At 40.1% G+C, this 21,759-nt stretch overlaps 2 protein-coding genes across 6 annotated transcripts in view; both read left to right on the top strand.

Moving 5' to 3' along the window:
- mettl25b (methyltransferase like 25B) overlaps positions 1-5,593 on the top strand; it is a 9,283-nt gene extending 3,690 nt beyond the window's left edge. Inside the window, exons 5-11 of the mRNA XM_080040122.1 lie at positions 1-11; positions 528-800; positions 1,564-1,735; positions 2,297-2,403; positions 3,358-3,539; positions 4,726-4,910; positions 5,423-5,593. The exon at positions 1-11 is cut by the window's left edge and continues 127 nt beyond it. Coding sequence (XP_079896248.1) covers positions 1-11; positions 528-800; positions 1,564-1,735; positions 2,297-2,403; positions 3,358-3,539; positions 4,726-4,910; positions 5,423-5,508 — 1,016 coding nt within the window. The 3' untranslated portion in view covers positions 5,509-5,593. The remainder of the gene's footprint in view (positions 12-527; positions 801-1,563; positions 1,736-2,296; positions 2,404-3,357; positions 3,540-4,725; positions 4,911-5,422) is intronic.
- A 3,201-nt stretch (positions 5,594-8,794) lies between these two features.
- The window catches only part of LOC307260013 (uncharacterized protein), a 491,510-nt gene continuing 478,545 nt past the window's right edge, over positions 8,795-21,759 (top strand). For 3 of the 5 annotated variants that reach the window (XR_013845173.1, XR_013845174.1, XR_013845175.1), the window contains exons 1-14: positions 8,795-9,389; positions 11,334-11,672; positions 12,088-12,375; positions 13,037-13,132; positions 14,322-14,681; positions 15,126-15,322; positions 16,277-16,436; positions 17,063-17,080; positions 17,657-17,720; positions 17,827-17,870; positions 18,634-18,778; positions 19,743-19,856; positions 20,317-20,384; positions 20,816-20,903. Coding sequence is in view for 2 of the 5 variants with exons in the window: in XM_080040120.1 (XP_079896246.1) it covers positions 8,982-9,389; positions 11,334-11,672; positions 12,088-12,375; positions 13,037-13,132; positions 14,322-14,681; positions 15,126-15,322; positions 16,277-16,436; positions 17,063-17,080; positions 17,657-17,720; positions 17,827-17,870; positions 18,634-18,778; positions 19,743-19,856; positions 20,317-20,384; positions 20,816-20,839 (2,325 nt within the window). In the remaining 3 variants the exon portion in view is untranslated. Of the gene's footprint in view, positions 9,390-11,333; positions 11,673-12,087; positions 12,376-13,036; positions 13,133-14,321; positions 14,682-15,125; positions 15,323-16,276; positions 16,437-17,062; positions 17,081-17,656; positions 17,721-17,826; positions 17,871-18,633; positions 18,779-19,742; positions 19,857-20,316; positions 20,385-20,815; positions 21,466-21,759 lie in introns of those variants that run through there. The other 2 variants (XM_080040120.1, XM_080040121.1) reach the window with 2 other exon arrangements.

Raw genomic sequence — 21,759 nt, 5'->3', positions numbered from 1 at the left:
GACAGAAAAAGGTCGGTACACATTATATAGACAATATTTTAATTTTTATTCACTGTCCATGTTTAAAATAAAATAACAAAATTATAGTTGTCTAGTTATCTTTGCCTTTTGTTGATTGTGACTCAAAAACAATGATCGGATCCGAACCGTAACTTTAAAAGGTATAAAAGGTATATTGAAGATTACATATTATATAGACATTTGAATTTTTTATTCACTGTCACGTTTAAAATAAAATAACAGAATAAATTGGAAGCAAAGTTATAATTGTCTTGTTATCTAACCCTAACCCTTTTTTTTTATAGTCAATCTAAAACATTTTATTAATAATAATAATAATAATAATAATAATAATAATAATAATAATAATAATAATAATAATAATAATAATAATAATAAAATAACCAAATCCATGTTGGTCGTTTGTTTTGTTTTGTCTCCAGTTCTGTGTTTGTGTTCTATAAAAAGTAAAAAATAAAGTAATTAATTTTTTTTTATTAAATAAATATATTTCTTCTCCTTCCTAGGACTGCTCCTCCGTGGCCTCTCTCTCCCAGTTCTCTCCCAGACACGTGGTCGGTTGGGTCAACCCCAAAGCATCATGGGAGTCCTTCTTCAAACAGCTGAGTGACGCCGATTGTGTCAACGAAAGTCAGCTAACTCCACCCGGGCCTATCAACAGTCCATTAACCCCACCCGGGCCTAGCAGCAAGAGACCGCGTTGCTCCGAGCAACCTGGAACCACACACACTGATTCTGGCTCGCTTGATTTTGATTGGACGTCGCAAAAAAAATCAAACGTAAATGATTCTCAGTAATAGTCACACATTTTGCATATTCACGTCACCTTAATCCCAAAGTCAACTTCATGAAACAATGTCAGTATTATTCAAAGGGTCTCCAAACAGTATCCTGAAAAACCTACAACTAGACACACAAAATAGGTTTCTATGAATGTGTGTGTGAATGGTAACGTGGGAATGGGAACAGGTCTCCCTTGCAAAAGAGTCTCCGGTCTCAATGGGATTTACCTGTATAAATAAAGGTTTAAAGGTGCAGTGTGTAATATGACATCATCAAGAAAGTTCTACAAAGTTCTAGAATGCAACGCTCCCTGGGTAACCCCAACCCTTTAGAATAATAACAGAAGCTACAGTGGCCTTCAAGGACAAGAACAATTAAAAATTTTAAACAATGCACCTGATGACATTCCAACTATGACACTTTCAAGATGGCGGCACTAGGCCTTGGTCCAAAATATGCAGAAATATGGACATATATGAGACCCTTTCTAAGGGAAAAAATAATAATTCAAAACTTTTTTTTTCAGCTATTATGCGCTAAATGAAATGTACTTATGGATATTATAATTACTTTCTACAAAATCTGCTAGGAAATAAAACCCAAAATTCTACACACTGCAGGTTTAAATAATGACAATAAAGTATTTTATTTTATTTTATTTTATTTTATTTTATTTTATTTTATTTTATTTTATTTTATTTTATTTTATTTTATTTTATTTTATAATTTTCTATTCTATTCTATTCTATTCTATTCTAGCAGAATTCAGACTTTGTCCTGACCGGTCTTCATGCCTGTGGGGACCTCAGCGCCACACTGCTCCGCCATTTTGTGTCCTGCCCTCATGTGCGCGGCATCACCTCAGTCGCCTGCTGCTACATGAAGATATCCACCAGAGAAGACCCAACTCCCCCAGGGCTGGTGCCAGGAGGTAGGGCTGCAAGATTAATTACATTTAAATTTTAATTATGATTTTTTAAATTCCCCTCGATTATGATTTTATTTTATTTTTTTGTAATTTTTTTATATGTTTTTCACGTATTTATTTGCGTTTTTCCTTGTTTTTTTAAGTTCAATTAGGCCGATCTTTAAAGTCATGCTGTTAAGAGAAACACTAGTGTTAAAAAGTTCAATAAATGCAGGATGTTCTCAAATCAATGCATAATCATCTTTAAAGGTGCTAAGAGGAACTTTAATTTTGTGTTCATTCTAGCGCCCCCCTTTGGACAAAAGCGGCAGAGTTTTTACTACGCCAGCTGTTGTTCCTGGGTGAGCGTATACCCATGAAAAAGAATCAAGAAAAACGATATAAAAATATAATTATTTTAGAACTGATGGCCTCGTTTGCTGTTACATGTCATTTATGATCATCAGAGGGAAAATGAGACTGTTTCAGAAATATTTAAAAGTTCCTCCTTGTGGCACCTTTAATAATCGTGATTACAATATCAATCAAAAAAATTGTCTTAATTATTATTTTTTGCCCTTCCAGATTGTCCCAACCCTTCACACACAGCGGGCCAGGACTCACAGTCACAGTGCGGTTACCCGATGAGTGAGTGTGTGTCTGGGTTGCCTGGACACCAGCTGTCCTACAAGGTAATGTATTGTTTATGTTTTTATGAGCCACTGTGAAGAGCTTTTAAGTATTTTATATCTTTATTTTAAATGATTTAGTTTATAGTCTCTATTAGTGTACACACATGTTGAGTATGTAAGTGTTGATTAAAAAGGGGATTGTATGTGTGCTCCGGTGGTGTAGTGGATAGAGCGTGTACCATATTGGCTCCGGCCTTCGTTGCAGTGGTCGCGGGTTCAAATCCGACCCATGGACCTTTACTGCAGGTCATCCCCCCTCTCTCTCTCTCTCTCTCTCTCTCTCTCTGTCTCCCCATTTCAACTCTGTACTGTCTAATAAAGCTTGAAAATGCCAAAAAAATCATCTTTAAAAAAAAGAAGAGGTGTATGAAAAGTGCTCTATAAGCTGTGTTCGAAATGGTTCCCTATCACGGATATAGTGGACTATATAGGGTGCTCACCATTTTGTAGTGGTGTTCGAATTCTCAGTCATTAATTTAATTCACTATATAGTGGACAATCAAATACCCAAAATTTGAGTGAACATATAGATAAAGTTTGCTATATAGATAAAGCCCTACTAACGTCCTCCCTCCCACATACTCAACATGTATATATACTACATACTGTCTACTTAACCATCCATTGTGTATGCGAGGTTCGTCGGACTGTTTACACTGAAGTTTACAGAAGCAATAAATGTTTTATTTAAACTTCTGTGTCGTTTGAAAAGACGCAATGCATTGTGGGGCGGTTGAGTAGGAAAAGTAACCTATCGATCCATACGCAAAATCTTCCCGGAAGTTAGTACTCATCCGGGCATTTCTCGCCTACACAAACTCGCATACACAACCGTCACATATTCAAATTGACGTCAAAATGAGTATGAGTAGGACGTTAGTATGGCTTTCCGAACACAGGTAAAGTTTAGATTGTATAGAAATCGCTATATAAACAAAGTGTTTTGTTTTGAAGGCGCGAGAGGGGGCGTGTCACGCCATAGAGGACTACATGGAGCGGCTGCGTGAGGGAAGCCTGTTGCTACGGTCACACTGTTACCGGGCGACGCTGGAACACTTCATCAGAGACGCTCGGCCAGATCTACGCAGAGCGGGAATCCAGACCATCAAGAAAAGTCATCTGCTCCCATTCAACGAGTGAGTCACTAGTCTGTCTGTCTGTCTGTCTGTCTGTCTGTCTGTCTGTCTGTCTGTCTGTCTGTCTGTCTGTCTGTCTGTCTGTCTGTCTGCCTGCCTGTCTGCCTGTCTGTCTGTCTGTCTGCCTGCCTGCCTGCCTGCCTGTCTGTCTGTCTGTCTGTCTGTCTGTCTGTCTGTCTGTCTATCTATTTATCTATGTGCTGCTGCTTCCAGGCTTTTACACATACTGTATCTATGGTTTTTTTCATTATGCAGTTTCAGAGGAGGGGTTTGTTTACATTCACAGAGCCTGTAGTCAGTTATATCAAACATATTTACTCTACATGTAATTCTTAGTATTGAATAATTCTATCATCGTAAATCAAAATTGAAAAAAATAAAAACAATGTAAACAACAACAGTAACTTTTCAGGAAGCTTTTTTTTTTTTTTTTTTAACCTTTATTTATACAGGTAAATCCCATTGAGTCCGAAGACTCTTTTTCAAGGGAGACCTGTTCCCATTTACACGTTACCATTCACACACACATTCATACACCGATAGCAGGCTAACTATCGACATTCACACGAGGCAAGGTGGGTGAAGTGTCTTGCCCAAGGACACAACAACTATGACACAGCTGGCAGGGCGGGGATCGAACCTCCAACCCTTTGATCATCGGCCGACCTGCTCTACCAACTGAGCCACAGTCGCCTTTCTAACTTCAAACAGTGTTCAAGGGATCACATTTTTTTGTTTGTTTGTTCAGTCATGAGAATAAACCTTAGAAAATGTTCACTACTCTGACACACCCAAAGTTACATAGTGCACCTTTAAGTTTGTCCATACAACAGAACAACAACAGAATCTGAATTGCCTTCTGTTTGAGCTGTAACGTTGCTATCCTCGGTCCCGTCTGGGATATAGTGCAATAAGTGCAAACGAATAAAATAAGTAAAGTAGTAGTAATAAAAAAAAAAAAAAGGTAAGGGAAAAATAAAACTTCATACAGTATATATTAAAAAAAAAGTAAATAAATTAACAAGTGTGTGTGTGTGTCTGTCTGTCTGTCTGTCTGTCTGTCTGTCTGTCTGTCTGTCTGTCTGTCTGTCTGTCTGTCTGTCTGTCTGTCTGTCTGTCTGTCTGTCTGTCTGCCTGCCTGTCTGTCTGTATGTCATCTATCATTGTTTATATCATTTTATCTCAGGTATGCGTGTCTGGGCCTGCCCCGTGTGGGCCTGTCCCCGGCCTTGCCCCTGGACGCGTGCCGGGCGGCGGCCATGTTGGCTGAGCAGAGCAGAGTGGTGGTTTACTTCAGCATCAGCCTGCTGCTGGCGCCCGTGGTGGAAACACTGATACTACTGGACAGGATGATATACCTGCAAGAGAACGGTGAGACAGACAGACAGACAGACAGACAGACAGACAGACAGACAGACAGACAGACAGACAGACAGACAGACAGACAGACAGACAGACAGACAGATAGATAGATAGATAGATAGATAGATAGATAGATAGACAGACAGACAGACAGACAGACAGACAGACAGACAGACAGACAGACAGACAGACAGACAGACAGACAGACAGACACAGATGGAAACACACAGTCTGCACTGTGTGTGCACTGAAAAAATCTGCGGTTACTATAAATAGACAGCCTAGGCTCTGTAAACTGGTATGTAAACAAAGGGGTCCATCGTAGCTATAGCAACATGCCTGTTTACAGAACCTAGGCTGTGTATTAACACAGGATTATTTTCAGCACACACACACAATACAGACATAGTAGTGGATCATGAGGAGATATTCACTGATTTTGACAAAAAAGTGATTTTGACAACAAGCGTTCTCCAGAATCACTGACTGCACCTTTAACTCTAAACCTGGTCTGTCTGCAGGCGTGGACAGTCAGCTGGTTCCTCTCTTCGACCCAAAGATGTCTCCAAGAAACTTTGTGCTGGTGGCTCAGAAGCCCAGTCGATAGAGAGGAGAAACATGGGATTAATAGATTATTTTTTATTGATGTGAATTCTTTTTTATTTTTTTCATATAGATATTTAATTTTTTTGCATTTTCAAGCTTTATTAGACAGTACAGAGTTGAAATGGGGAGACAGACAGAGAGAGAGAGACAGAGAGAGAGAGAGGGGGGATGACCTGCTGTAAAGGTCCACGGGTCGGATTTGAACCCGCGACCACTGCAACAAAGGCCGGAGCCGATATGGTACGCGCTCTATCCACTACGCCTACCGAAGCACCCCGGATAATTGACAAAGGCATTCAGAAAAACTATATAAAAATAGCATTCTTTCTTTGCACTGATGGTCTCGTTTGCTGTTACATGTAATTCATGATCATCAGAGGAAAAATGAGACTGTTTCAGAAATATTTGAAAGTTCCTCGTAGTGACTTTAAGGTTATTTTGATTACAGCCTCTATATTTAATAATGAAAATTAAATGTGACAATAGACAGACACATACACACAGACACACACACACACACACACACACACACACACACACACACACACACACACACACACACACACACACACACACACACACACACACACACACACACTACTGCTGTAACTTCTGCTTCCTTTCATAAACCTGATATGGATCTAATATTTACAGCACATGGAAGTTGTCATGTTTTTATTTTTTTCATGACATGGTACTGTGTGTGTTTGTGCTTTTGCTTGTTTTTTTTAATGTTTTTTCTAATACTTCTTACTGCTTTTGTAAAGCACCAAAGTGTAAATCATTTTTTTCGGCGTTACTACAGTAGTATGTCTGTAACTTAATGAACAAAACCAATACTTTGAAAATGTGTTTGCTGTTTGTAAAAAAATAAAAATAAAATTATGAAGAATATGAAAAAAAAAAAAAAAACACTTTGCACATATTAATTTGTGTTTGTTTGTTTGTGTGTGTGTCCTTCTCACACACACACACACACACACACACACACACACACACACACACACACACACACATGACCTTATATCCGACCTTAAGCCCAACACCGTGCAGAGAATGTAACCTCTTACCGAACTATTCTGGACATTTTGAGTTTATTCTCGGAGTGCATACTGAAAGAGAACTTCCTCTCCTTCATTTCTTTCTCTCCCATAGTCCTCGTATACTCTTCTGTACAAAACCAAACAGAACCACATGTCGTTCATGATGTTCAGTGTTGTGACGAAGAAATTCACCTCGGGCACAACAAAGTAAAAGTCAAGAAAGTCAACAAACGGAAATTATTTTTAAGGCCTTCGTAGAACAATCAAGCCATCCTCTATACCAGGGGTCCCCAAACTTTTTTCACTGAGGGCCACATACAGAAAAATCTACGAAGGGCCGGGCCACTTTGCAAAAATAACACATTTATCAGGACATGTAGCTGCTCTGATGTTTAGTTTCATAGTGTCTTCGTAAATTGTAATCCTTCTTCACGGCAACACTTTCCTTGCACATTAAACAGACACATTCCCCCTGTTGTTTATATGCCAATGATACACCCAGTGTTTTCTGCCTTTGCGTCCAATGTCCAGCAGGGTGAAAATAGTAGCCAGCCGAGATCCCGACCCTCCTAGGGGGGTCCGGGGGTATGCCCCCCCGGGAGATTTTTTTAAGTTTTTAAAGCGAAATGCATGAATTTGGTGCACTTTGAGAGGGAAATTAAGAGGCTAAATCTGAAGAATTTTGTATGAAAAAAAATGGAGACACTGTGTCAGATGAATTAGAAGCTATTGGAGAAGGACACATAGATTTTCCATAATAATATTAATTTAAAATAAAATATTATGCAGGGTCCTCTGGGATGGGCTTGTTGCTCATTTTCTTTTATGGGACATATTTGTCTGTAATATAATGAGTGCATTTAAATTATTTAAAAGCGCCATATTACATTATATTTTTAAAATGTGCCACGGGCCAATCAATCAGTGTTTGACACCCCTGCACTAGTGGGTTAACTAAGAAATGCAAAAAAAAAAAAAAAAAAAATATATAAAAAAAATAAAAATAAAAAAAATATTACATTATCTTTTTAAAATCGGCCGCGGGCCAATAAAAAGCGGGCCGCGGGCCGCATTTGGCCCGCGGGCCGTAGTTTGGGGACCCCTGCTCTATACGGTAAACTAACAGAATGCCACATGTTTATTGTGTAATTCAGAGTTCCAGAGAGCCGGAGAGAGACGCAGTTGTTGTTGTTAATAACACTCTGTTTTCTCGACCTTATTAGTGTCGAAATACTTTCCATCTAGAAGTGTTTTTACTGTGCCAGCCTTTGTTTAACTTCTTATTGCAAACTCCTTAACCAAAGACATAATGCACACACACACACACACACGCACGCACACACACACACACACACACGCAAGCACACAAATACACACACACACACAGAGAAACACACACTCACACGCACACAGAAACACACACTCACACGCAAGCACACAAACACACACACAAACAAGTACGCACACACACACTCACTCACACACACAAGCACACACACATACATACAAGCACACACAACTCCTTACCCCCCAAAGCTACACAGAACGAAGCACACAATCACCTCCAGATGTTTTGAAACCTTCTCACTGGCTGGGGATACTGACTGCCCTGGGACCAGTTTGGAACTGTGTGTGTGTGTGTGTGTGTGTGTGTGTGTGTGTGTGTGTGTGTGTGTGTGTGTGTGTGTGTGTGTGTGTGTGTGTGTGTGTGTGTGTGTGTGTGTGTGTGTGTGTGTGTGTGTGAAAATCCTATTGATTTGTGAGCGTGCCAGTTGGTCCTAAATCACAGTCTTGTTAGTAGAAACTCTCTCATTCGTGGACTCCCAACTCCACCTCCTAAGAAGCAATGTAGCCCACACACACACACACACAAGACAAACACACACACACACACACACACACACACACACACACACACACACAGAAAGAAACACACACACACACACACAGAAAGAGACACACACACACAAGACAAACACACACACAGAAAGAGAGACACACACAAGACAAACACACACACACAGAAAGAGAGAGAGACACACACACACACACACACAAGACAAACACACACACACACAGAAAGAGAGAGACACACACACACACACACACACAAGACAAACACACACACACAGAGAAAGAGAGAGACACACACACACACACAGAAAGAGAGAGAGACACACACACACACACACACACACACACACAAGACAAACACACACAGAGAAAGAGAGAGACAAACACACACACACACACACACAGAAAGAGAGAGAGAGACACACACACACACAAGACAAACACACACACACAGAAAGAGAGACACACACACACACACACACACACACACACGCACACACATTGGCCCTCAAAACCTCCCCAACATCTTTTCTTAACCAGCTCAACTCCAGTTCTTGAGACATCACTTTGCAGCACAATGCAGCTTTTATTCTTTTCCCTCGTGTTGGGCTTGATCTTGATCATTGTGTCTCCCGTAAACACACAGGGGAGCAGGGGGAACGACAGGTCAAACTGCAGACCCCTGACGGCCACTTTTTGCCAAGGTGTGGGGTACAGCACTTCCCTGCAGCCTAGCGGGGTTACAGGCTACAACTTGTACCAGCTCGGGCCGATAGTCGAGACCGCTTGCTCGGCGGAGGTGGCCACGTTGATGTGTCGCGTCGCGGTCCCTGAATGTAACCCTGAAGACGACAGCCGTTTGAAGCCGTGCCGCGCGCTGTGTGAGAAAGTGAAGACGGACTGCGAGGCCACGGTCAGGGCCAAGCGGCTGACCTGGCCGTCCAGACTGCGCTGTGAAGCTCTGCCTGAATCTAACTGTGTGCAGGTTAGTATGAGGGGGCAAGGAAACCGAGCGATGTATTCATTATGTATTCATTTATTAATTCGGTAATGTATGTGTACAGCAGGTAGCAGTGGCGATTTAAGGGGGGGGGGGGTTTGGGGGGGGCATGGCCCCCCCTGAAATCTTACTGGCCACCTCAGTGGCCCCCCAGTCAAGATGTTTTATTTATTTTTTCCTGATATGTAGCCTAGTTCAGAGATGATATGTAGCCTAGTTCAGAGATGATATGTATTTATTTTTTTCTTTCTTAACTTTTTTTGATTGGTAGTTGCCAAGTTCATCACACAAACACTCCAATCCACTGATATGAGATCAGTTTGCAATTTTCAAGTACTAAATCAATGGTAGGACTGTGGCCACTAGAACTGGTCTCTGGTCAGCAAAGGTCTTGAAAACAGCAGAAGTGTGCTTGTGACATGCGTGCCACCCATGCATGTGTATGGGCACGTGTCCCAGCAGATTTTTGAAATCTGAATAAAAAAAATAAAGTTTGTAGTTAGCAAGTGTAACATGTTCTTAGCAAGGGCAGACTTTCATAAATAAAGGTTTATTTTTTAACAAGATATTTGGTCAAAAGCTAGTGGTCATCCGTCCCTCTGTCCAGTTGTTAGGCATCTGGCTGCTAGCAAGTTATGTTGTCTTGCTAATTTTACTATTTATCTGAGCTGAAATAAATATTGACTTTTTCCTTTATTCTCTTCTCCAGAATGCACCAGAATGCTTAGATTACATGTTAAAAACACAAAGAAATCTTCTGCCCCCAGACCCCCCTTCAGGGGTTTAGTTTTCTGACAAACATTACAATGGATACTAACATGATTTGGGCATTTGGGATTATAAATCATCTTTGAATTGGTTGTACAGCATATCACATGCTATTCATTCAGGTGTGCGATGGCCACCCCACTCTAGCTCTGTGGCCCACCTTGGCCACCCCCAGTCAAAATTTCCTGGAATCGCCACTGACAGCCTATGTAAGGCTGCCCTGGGACCAGTTTGGAACTGTGTGTGTGTTTGTGTGAAAATCCTATTAATTTGTGAGCGTGCCAGTTGGTCCTAAATCACAGTCTTGTTAGTAGAAACTCTCTCATTCGTGGACTTCCAACTCCACCTCCTAAGAAGCAATGTAGCACACACACACACACACACACACACACACACACACACACACACACAAGACAAACACACACACACACACACAGAAAGAGAGAGAGACACACACACACACACACACACACACACACACACGCACGCACACACACACACACACACACACACACGCACACACACACACACACACACACACACACACACACACACACACACACACACACACACACACACCCCCAGAAGTTTTTTTTGTGTTTTTAACATGTAATCTAAGCATTCTGGTGCATTCTGGCGAAGATAATAAAGGAAAAAGTCAATATTTATTTCAGTTCAGATTAATGGTAAAATTAGCAAGACAACATAACTTGCTAGCAGCCAGATGCCTAACAACTGGACAGAGGGACGGATGACCACTAGCTTTTGACCAAATATCTTGTTAAAAAAATAAACCTTTATTTATGAAATTCTGCCCTAAGAACATGTTACACTTGCTAACTACAAACTTTATTTTTTTTATTCAGATTTAAAAAATCTGCTGGGACACGTGCCCATACACGTGCATGGGTGGCACGCATGTCACAAGCACACTTATGCTGTTTACAAGACCTTTGCTGACCAGAGACCAGTTCTAGTGGCCACAGTCCTACCATTAATTCAGTACTTGAAAATTGCAAACTGAACTGGGGGGGGCAGGCACTGGGGTGGCCAGTAAGATTTCAGGGGGGCCATGCCCCCCCCCCCCCCCCCCCCCAGACTTCCCCTAGAATCGTCCTGTTGGGCTTGATCTTGATCATTGTGTCTCCCGTAAACACACAGGGGAGCAGGGGGAACGACAGGTCAAACTGCAGACCCCTGACGGCCACTTTTTGCCAAGGTGTGGGGTACAGCACTTCCCTGCAGCCTAGCGGGGTTACAGGCTACAACTTGTACCAGCTGGGGCCGATAGTCGAGACCTCCTGCTCGGCGGAGGTGGCCACGTTGATGTGTCGCGTCGCGGTCCCTGAATGTAACCCTGAAGACGACAGCCGTTTGAAGCCGTGCCGCGCGCTGTGTGAGAAAGTGAAGACGGACTGCGAGGCCACGGTCAGGGCCAAGCGGCTGACCTGGCCGTCCAGACTGCGCTGTGAATCTCTGCCTGAATCTAACTGTGTGCAGGTTAGTATGAGGGGGCAAGGAAACCGAGCGATCTAATCATTATGTTGGCCTATTAATTTATTAATTCGGTAATGTATGTGTAACCTACAGGTATGTAAGGTGTTTAAAAGCCATCTACCTGTGTGCCATAAGTAACAAGAGCGTGACAATTCATATTAAATGTTTTCTTTTCTCCAGGGTTCTATATTATAGAGTGATTTAACATGGATATTATCACAATAAATATCACTTACTTCTACTCCTTTAAACTCCTCATCTTACTCTAGTAGAAAGTACAATACTTGATGTATTTTAATCTTGATGTATTTCTTGCCCCTGTAAAGCACTTTGAATGGCCTTGTGTCTGAATTGTGCTATAGAAATAATCTTGCCTACAAGTAAAATATCAAACGACAGTAAATGTTTTTGTCTGCAGGGTTCTTCCTCGCGGCCTCAAAACAACCCGGTTCTCCAACTATCACCGACGGAAACATGTGAACCTCTGACTGTGACTCTGTGCCAAGGCCTGGGGTACACAGAGACGGTTCTGCCCAACAGGTTAGGCCACAGGACGCAGGCAGAAGCAGGACAAGAGATATACCAATATTCACCCCTTTTTAAAGTGGGCTGCTCCCCTCAACTCAAGCCCTTTGTCTGCTCTGTCTACGCGCCCGAGTGTGTGTCGGGAAAAGCTAAACCTCCCTGCAAAAGGCTCTGTGAACAGGTAATAAGTTGTTCTCTTAGTAATGTATTTATTGTTCTGTTTAAACTGTATGTAGGTTATGGCTTTCTGTCAATTTGAAGTATATCACTAATTTTAACCGACTAGATAATAGTGATGGATTGGATGGAATGGATTTATTTAGCGCTTTTCTAGGCACTCAAAGCACTTTACAGGGTTCCAGGTTCCATTCATTCACACACAGTCATACCGGTGGCGGAAGCGTGGCTGCCATTCAGCGCCTACGGCCCCTCCGACCACCACCTCAAACATACAGCATTCATACACATTCACACGAGGCAAGGTGGGTGAAGTGCCTTGCCCAAGGACACAACAACCACGACACAAGTGGCCGGGCGGGGATCGAACCGCCAACCCTTCGATCATTGGCCGACCCGCTCTATGTTTAATGTATAATGTTTCACATGTAGCTTAAGGTTTAATGATTGGTGCCTACTCTTGTTAATTCACAGCTTTTATATATTATCTCATAATGGTATTAAGTTATTCAAGTTTAGTAATGTATTCATCCTACTGTAAACTGTGTTGCTTTCTGTCAATATGAGCCTACGCTGCTGGACAGAAATATCGTTTAAATCATGTGCTAACGTCACGTATTGAGTGACAGTAAATTCACTTTTATTTCATCTTGAATCTTGCTCAGGCGCGGTCCGGGTGTGAATCTCTCATGAACAAGTTTGACTTCCGTTGGCCAGATTCCTTCAACTGTGATTTATTCACCACGGAGTCCTGTGAACCGGTAAGAATGCTTTTACTGCCTTAAAGGCCTACTTCACCGGTTTGAATATGAAGGTGTATTGAATTCTGAGATCCTATGTAGTATAAATGTGCGAAAAAAATTTAAATCGGTTCAGCCTGAGAAAAGGCAGAAAGAGTGTTTTTTTAACCCTATATTTCTCTTTCTCGTGACATCACAGAAAGAGAAATATAGGGTTAAAAAAAACGTACTTTGTAAATATTACTGTGATGTCTTTTACTGTGACATCACAGTAATATTTACAAAGTACGTTTTTTTTTTAACCCTATATTTCTCTTTCTGTGATGTCACGAGAAAGATAAATATAGGGTTAAAAAAACACTTTTTCTGCCTTTTCTCAGGCTAGGATGAACCGATTTAATTTTTTTTTTTGCACATTTATACTACATAGGATCTCAGAATTCAATACACCTTCATATTCAAACCGGTGAAGTAGGCCTTTAAAGTAGCTACGAGGAACTTTTAAATATTTCTGAAACAGTCAAATTGTTCCTCTGACGATCATAAATGACATGTAACAGCAAACGAGACCATCAGTGCAAAGAATGCTACTTTTGAATATGAATTCTTAGGAGGTGTAGGTGTAGTGGTTTGTATATATTATAACAAAGACAGAATTGCAAAAAAATAAACAGTCAAACCAAAAAATATTGTGCCAGAGATAATGAAGACATTAAAGCTACAATGTGTAGAATTTATTGGTATTTTTGAGAACAGCATTTTTATCTATTCCTTTTTTTAAAGAACGTGGTTTTAAGACAAGACATAACTTACACGAACATTCAAACAAACAAAGGCAAGAAAAAGTGGAAAAGTAAAAAGTGACAAAATAAAAAACAAAATTCACAATTCAAAAAGTCGTATAGAAATATAGGAAACTTGGGCAGGAGCAACATTATCTAAGGCAAAAATATTAGGCGCTCCGGTGGTGTAGTGGATAGAGCGTGTACCATATTGGCTCCGGCCTTCGTTGCAGTGGTCGCGGGTTCAAATCCAACCCATGGACCTTTACTACAGGTCATCCCCCCTCTCTCTCTCTCTCTCTCTGTCTCTCTCTCTCTCTCTCTCTCTCTGACTCCCCATTTCACTCTGTACTGTCAATAAAGCTTGAAAATGCCATAAAAATAATGTTCATTCAAAATTCCCTGATCGATATTTCTTTTTTTTCCAGGATTTGGACTTTGGTCCAACGCCGGCTGCCAAATGTGAGCCGATCACCGTCCCGCTGTGCAGAGGCCTTCCCTACACAGAAACAGTCCTACCAAACGTTATGGGCCACAAAACGCAGGACCAAGCAGCCATAGAATCGCTTAGCTTATCCCCCCTGGTGAGAGTAGAGTGCTCCCCTCACCTCAAACCCTTTCTCTGCTCTGTCTACACGCCCGAGTGTGTGTCTGGGAAAGCTCGTCCGCCCTGCAGGAAGCTCTGTGAACAGGCCCGGAGCGACTGTCAATCACTGATGGACAGATTCGGCTTCCAGTGGCCACAAGCGCTAAGGTGTGAGGCGTTTTCTACCGAGTCCTGTGAACACGTAAGTTTGAAGTGTGCGTGCGTATTTGTGTGTGTGTGTGTGTGTGTGTGTGTGTGTGTGTGTGTGTGTGTGTGTGTGTGTGTGTGTGTGTGTGTGTATCTGTCCAATGCAAATAACCTTATTTTTTGGGGGGATAAACAGGAAAAAATAAATAATAATGAAAATCTGAAAAAAATAAATTTACAAAATAGATACACTCATTAACACATATTAATAAATAAATGATAATAGTAAAAATAGAAAATAAAAATAAATATATAGGCCTACATTATGCAAAAAAATCCCTTAATTTTTTTTTTCCGAAAATTAAAAAAAAAAATTAAATAAAAATATTGGTATTCTATCAAATTAAAAACTGTAAAAATTATTTCAAAATGACAGTGTGTGTGTGTGTGTGTGTGTGTGTGTGTGTGTGTGTGTGTGTCCCTGTGTGTGTTGTTTCAGTACGGAGTGGGCAGCACTGGGGGGATCTGTGAGCCCATCACTATCCCAATGTGCCAACAGGACCTGTCCTACAACATGACCATCACCCCTAACCTGCTGGGACACACCAGCCAGAGAGAAGCCGTGGTCAAAATGTCTTTCTTTAACTCCATCGTGCAGACTGTGTGCGCACTGGACATACGCATCTTCGTGTGCAGGTTTTATTTTATTTTATTTTATTTTATTTTATTTTATTTTATTTTATTTTATTTTATTTTATTTTATTTTATTTTATTTTATTTTATTTTATTTTATTTTATTTTATTTTAAAGTGGCTACGAGGAACTTTTAGTGTGTGGTAAACCTAGCGCCCCCTTTGGACAAAAGCGGTAGTGTTTTTTACTATGCCACCTGTTGTTCCTGGGTGAGCGTATACCCATGGCAAAGGCATTAAGAAAAACTATATACAAATAGCATTCTTTGCACTGATGGTCTCGTTTGCTGTAAAATGTCATTTATGATCATCAGAGGGAAAATTTGAATGTGTCAGAAATATTTAAAAGTTCCTCGTAGCACCACTTTTTTAGTAAAAGTGTTTTTTCTTAATTTTTATATTTTGGTCTTTGTTAGTTTTGCGATACATTTGTTTGTTTAAAGGAGCTAGAAGGAACTTTGAAATATTTCTGAAACAGTCCAATTTGTCCTTTGATGATCATAAATTACATGTAACAGCAAACGAGACCATCAGTGCAAAGAAAGCTTTTTATACATATTTTTTCTTAATGCCTTTGTCATGGGTATACGCTCACCCAGGAACAACAGCTGGCGTAGTAAAAACACTACACCTTTTTTTCCAACGGAGGTGCAAGAATGAACACAAACTGAAAGTTCCTCCGAGCACCTTTAAACTTAGAAAATTACAATAATAATATATTTTTGGGGGCACCTTTAGCTCAGTTGGTAAGGCGTCCCCCTCCCGGGCCGGGCCCAGCAGCAGATCCGGGTTCGATTCCCACCCACGGTCGTTCTCTGCATGTCACTCCCCTCTCTGCCCCATTTCACCTCTGTCTCTCTGCACTATCAATAAAGCATAAAAATGCCCAAAAAATATCTTTAAAAAAAATAGAATAATAATAATATATTTTTAAACGCAAAATAACCATTGTCTCCAGGGTGTACGCGCCCCAGTGTGTGGCGGGGGAGGTGCAGCGTCCGTGCCGGTCGTTCTGTGAGAGAGCCAGACGGGGCTGTGAGGGACTGATGACCAGCTTCGGTGTGTCCTGGCCGGTCGAACTACAGTGTAACAAGTTCCCTGAGGAAATGTGTGTGTCAGTAAGTATTGTTCACATCTATCTGTCTGTCAGTCTGTCTGTCTGTCTGTCTATCCATCTATCCATCCATCCATCCATCTATCTGTCCGTCTGTCTGTCTGTCTGTCTGTCTGTCTATGTATCTGTCTGTCTATCTATCTATCTATCTATCTATCTATCTATCTATCTATCTATCTATCTATCTATCTATCTATCTATCTATCTATCTATCTATCTATCTATCTATCTATCTATCTATCTATCTGTCTATCTGTCTATCTGTCTGTCTGTCTGTCTGTCTGTCTGTCTATCCATCTATCCATCCATCCATCCATCTATCTGTCCGTCTGTCTGTCTGTCTGTCTGTCTGTCTGTCTGTCTGTCTATGTATCTGTCTGTCTATCTATCTATCTATCTATCTATCTATCTATCTATCTATCTATCTATCTATCTATCTATCTATCTATCTATCTATCTATCTATCTATCTGTCTATCTGTCTATCTGTCTGTCTGTCTGTCTGTCTGTCTGTCTGTCTGTCTGTCTGTCTGTCTGTCTGTCCGTCTGTCAGTCTGTCTATTTATCAACCGATCATTGAAAGTATTCTGAATATTTTTCTGATAAATTGTTTTATTTTTTATTTTCACAGGAAGACAGCAGTACTGAGGTATTTAAAATCTTTTCAGAAATATAAAATTAACTTTATGCTAAAATGTTTTGTGATTGTGATAATACTTAAATTCCATATTTTTTGTTAATCAAAATTTTGAAAAGGTTTTTATCACACCAGTATTTAGTTAGTAAAGGCATGTAGAGATGGCCCAAGGGTGAGGTAATTATCTATCACTTTTGGTGACATTTCTGCCATTCAACTAATACTATTTTTGGCCATTTTTACGAGTGGGATATCGTCCAAATTTCGACAAGAGTGACTATTTCGGGGGCGCCCTTAGCTCAGTTGGTAGGGCATCCCCCCCATGGGCCTCGGCCAGCAGTGGACCCGGGTTCAATTCCAGCCCGCGGTCATTCTCTGCATGTCACTCCCCTCTCTGCCCCATTTCAACTCTGTCTCTACACTATCAATAAAAAAAAGCATAAAAATGCCAAAATATCTTAAAAAAAAAAAAAAGAGTGACTATTTCACCTCTACAAATACTTGATGTATTTCATGCCTATGAATATAATAATTGTGCTATAGAAACAAACCTGCCTTGACTTTCCTATTTGTCCTTGTTCACAACAGATGATGAATGCTGAAGGTGTTCTTGCTAAGCTGAACGCCGCCGGCTATTCTGTTCGTGGCAAATGTCGGTTTATTTTCTATTAATTTGAACAAACGTATCTAATAGTCTGAATGAGAATTGGATTTTATTTTATACTCATGATGATCGTATTTATTTTCCCCCTATTCAGCTCTCACCCTGAAGACAGCCCGCCTTCTGTTGATCTACATGGATGTATCCTTTGTTAACTCTGTCTGTCTGTCTGTCTGTCTGTCTGTCTGTCTGTCTGTCTGTCTATCCGTCTATATATCCATCCGTCTGTCTGTCTATCTATCTATCTATCTATCTATCTATCTATCTATCTATCTATCTATCTATCTATCTATCTATCTGTCTATAAGAACATCTTTATGTTTACAAGTCTTTTAAAATAAATATTTCCTTATTGAAGCAAGTCATTTATTCAATATTTCACACCTTATTTATTTGTAACATAATTTATCATAAAAAGTTGAGATTTTTGGTTCGGAGTATTCAGAGTAAAAAAACCTAATATTGAGATAATGGCCGTTATAGATGGTTGTATAGGAGATTAAATCAAGTAGATAGATCAGTTTCATAAAGCGTGTCTAAAACTTTTTTTAGGTCTTTAATAAATATGTACAGTATGTTTAGAATGGATTTTTGGGCATTTTCAAGCTTTATTACAGTACAGAGTTGAAATGGGGAGACAGAGAGAGAGAGAGAGAGAGAGAGAGGGGGGGGGGTGACCTGCAGTAAAGGTCCACGGGTCGGATTTGAACCCACGACCACTGCAACGAAGGCCTGAGCCAATATTGTACGCGCTCTATCCACTACACCACCGGAGCGCCCGTTTAGAATGGATATTAAGCCTTTATGTTGATAGGTGTCTAAGCAGTCCCAATAAACTGTTAAAAACTGTTTACTAAATGTGTGTTTGCAGTGTATTTTAAGCTCTTTAACCAGCTCTGTTCAGGCAGATAAGTCTGGAGACCTGGATACTGTGGAGTTCTTCAAACTGGAGCACTACGCGGCCGTTATCAGGACAGAATATCTGGAGAGCTACGAGAGTCGCAACGCTGTCACTCAAACTCAACTGAAGAAGGCTCTGTCTGCTCGTGGTATGACGTTAAATTTTTTTTTTTTTAAAGATTAATTTTTGGCATTTTCAAAATGTATTAGATAGTAGACAGATGAAATGGGGAGACAGAGAGGGGGGGGGGGGGGTGACCTGCAGTAAAGGTCCACGGGTCGGATTTGAACCCGCGACCACTGCAACGAAGGCCGGAGCAGATATGGTACGCGCTCTATCCACTACACCACCGGAGCGCCCCATTACATATTATTTTTGTTTATAAGTTTATTCCCCATCTTGTGATTACAACCAAGTATATAAAAAAGAAAGTAACAAATTAAAGGTGCAGTCAGTGATTCTGGAGAACGCTTGTTGTCAAAATCAGTGAATATCTCCTCACAATCCGCTACCTGTCCGTACTGTGTGTGCGCTGTAAAAGAAATCCAGTGTTAATACACAGCCTAGGCTCTGTAAACTACTTGTATGTTGCTAGCTACGCTGGACCCCCTTCACATACCCGTTAGTTTACAGAGCCTAGGCTGTGGTCAATCAGTCTGGATTCATCTCTTAATTGCTCAATGTTTACAAGAAGATGCCGTGTAAATCAAACGATGAAGAACATAAACACTTGTCCTTTTTTTGTACGTTTTTCATTCTTTCTTTATTGTCTGTTGTTGTTTTGTTTGTTTGCTTGTGTTGTTAATAAAATAAAATCAAATAAAAATAATTATACTGAATTACCCCTTAGTTTACAGACCCTAGGCTGTGGCCAATCAGTCTGGATTCATTTATTTAAAGCTGGGGTGGAAGATTTGGGGAGAAAATGGCAGTTGGGCTAGAGATTCGAATCCAAATACCTCAACCGCTCCACTTGTTCTCTTTGGTCCCTCCCCTATGGTCCCTCCCTGACACGCTCTACACCAACAAAGTCGTGCCAAAGTGAATGGACAGTCCCAACAGCCAATATTAATATACCCCAGCTTTAATTGCTTAATTTCTTTTTCTCTCAGACTTCAAGTTAGACGATAAAACCTTCAGGATTCTGTGGAACGAACATCGGTCCCACGGCGGCATCGACTACGACGAGTATGTGGCGCTCCTGACCAAACTTCAGATCCTCAAAGGTAACGGCAAACCTGTCTGTCTGTCTGTCTGTCTGTCTGTCTGTCTGCCTGTCTGCCTGTATGTGGCGCTCCTGACCAAACTTCAGATTCTCAAAGGTAACGGCAAACTAATGTACTACGTAGGCCTGCTGTTTATAAACCTATTATATTTCTGTTCCTTCTTATGATATTCTAAAGTTTCTGTGCCTAGGTCTGTCTGTCTCTGTGTGTGTTTGTTTGTGTGTGTGTTTGTGTGTGTGTATCTGTCTGCCTACCTTTCTGTCTGTCTGTCTGTCTGTCTGTCTGTCTGTCTGTCTGTCTGTCTGTCTGTCTGTCTGTCTGTCTGTCTCTGTCCCTGTATCACCTTGGTTTAACACACTGTAAAAAATAAAGTATAAAAAAATATAATAAAATATTTAAAAAAAATGTAATTAAAAAAAAAGGATTGCAGATTCTGATATGTTGTTGCCTGTTGCCTCAGATCGTTTCCAGGCCCGTCTGCTCAATGTGCCGTGTGACTGCCAAGTGGCCAGCTTCTCTCTCGTCCAGGTGAGGGGAAATGTTTTAGAAGCAATATACACTGTAAACCTTTAATGCTTCCAACAGGGTTCATATTCAGGGTCTTAAGAGCATTAAAAAAAATGAATTTTATATTCTCAAAATATTACTAAATTTCATACTTAAAAATATTGAATTTGACAAAGGCATTAGGAAAAACTATATAAAAATAGTATTCTTTGCACTGATGGTCTCGTTTGCTGTTACATGTAATTCATGATCATCAGAGGGAAAAATTAGGCTGTTTCAGAAATATTTAAAAGTTCCTCGTAGCAACTTTAGGAAAAAATAAAATGCATCTACAAAGTATATTTTGTTTAAAAAGAGTCACATTATAAAATAAGTACTCTTTTTTTAATTACCTATTTTTTTCATATTAAACAATGTGTTATTTCACTGCTTTCTCTTTTCTCTCTTTTCAGTTCATAAAATCTGCCATAATCTGAGGATCGGAGATGAACGGTCCAGAGGAGAAATGTTGTTTAGAAATTAGTTTCCTTGAGCGCTCCGGTGGTGTAGTGGATAGAGCGTGTACCATATCGGCTCCGGCCTTCTTTGCAGTGGTCGCGGGTTCAAATCCGATCTGTGGACCTTTACTGCATGTCACCCCCTCTCTCTCTCTCTCTCTCTCTCTCTCTCTCTGTCTGTCTCCCCATTTCAACTCTGTACTGTCTAATAGAGCTTGAAAATGCCAAAAAAAAAATCTTAACAGAAAAAATAAATAAATTGTTTCCTAGATGCTTATTAGCATAACTGTAGGAACGATATGAATCAATTCATCATCTTCAATAAAAAAACATTTAACGGAACATTTTACATTTCAAATAAGATGTTATGGTCCCAGATATTACCTTATCATTGCCTGAAATTGCTGTTGTTTTTTTCGTCAGTTTTTTTTACAATGGAAAATCCTTTTTATATGTGTTTTTATTTGTGTGTTTTTATTTGGTCAAAAATGTTCAAATGCTTGTCTGCAGTAATCATTATACAGTCTCTAAAAAAAAATGTTTTCTCTTTCTTTGGTGAAAAATGTGATGTTGGATTAAAATTAAAAAAATAAAAAACAAAGCGAGATGGTCTGTTTTATTTAATTTTTATTTTAAGAATGAATTGTGGTTAATAGAATACAGTAAAGTGTATGAAAATAAGGTTCAATCAAAGTTTTTCTAAATATTTGATCAGTAAAACAAAAGTGAATTATAAATACATGTATATCTGTTTTGGTGTAGGAGAAATGTATGGTCATAGGGGATACATTAGTCTACACTTTATCTCTGTGAATAAATGTGAACTCCTACTGAAACCTACATTACTGACATATTATATTGCCATTGAACGCATCATAAACTTTTTTTTTTTTTTTTTA

This window comes from Ammodytes marinus, assembly GCF_949987685.1.
Source record: "Ammodytes marinus genome assembly, chromosome: 13".
Lineage (NCBI taxonomy): Eukaryota > Metazoa > Chordata > Actinopteri > Uranoscopiformes > Ammodytidae > Ammodytes > Ammodytes marinus.
Note: the sequence above shows the minus strand (reverse complement) of the source record. Positions and strands in the feature narration are given on the sequence as shown.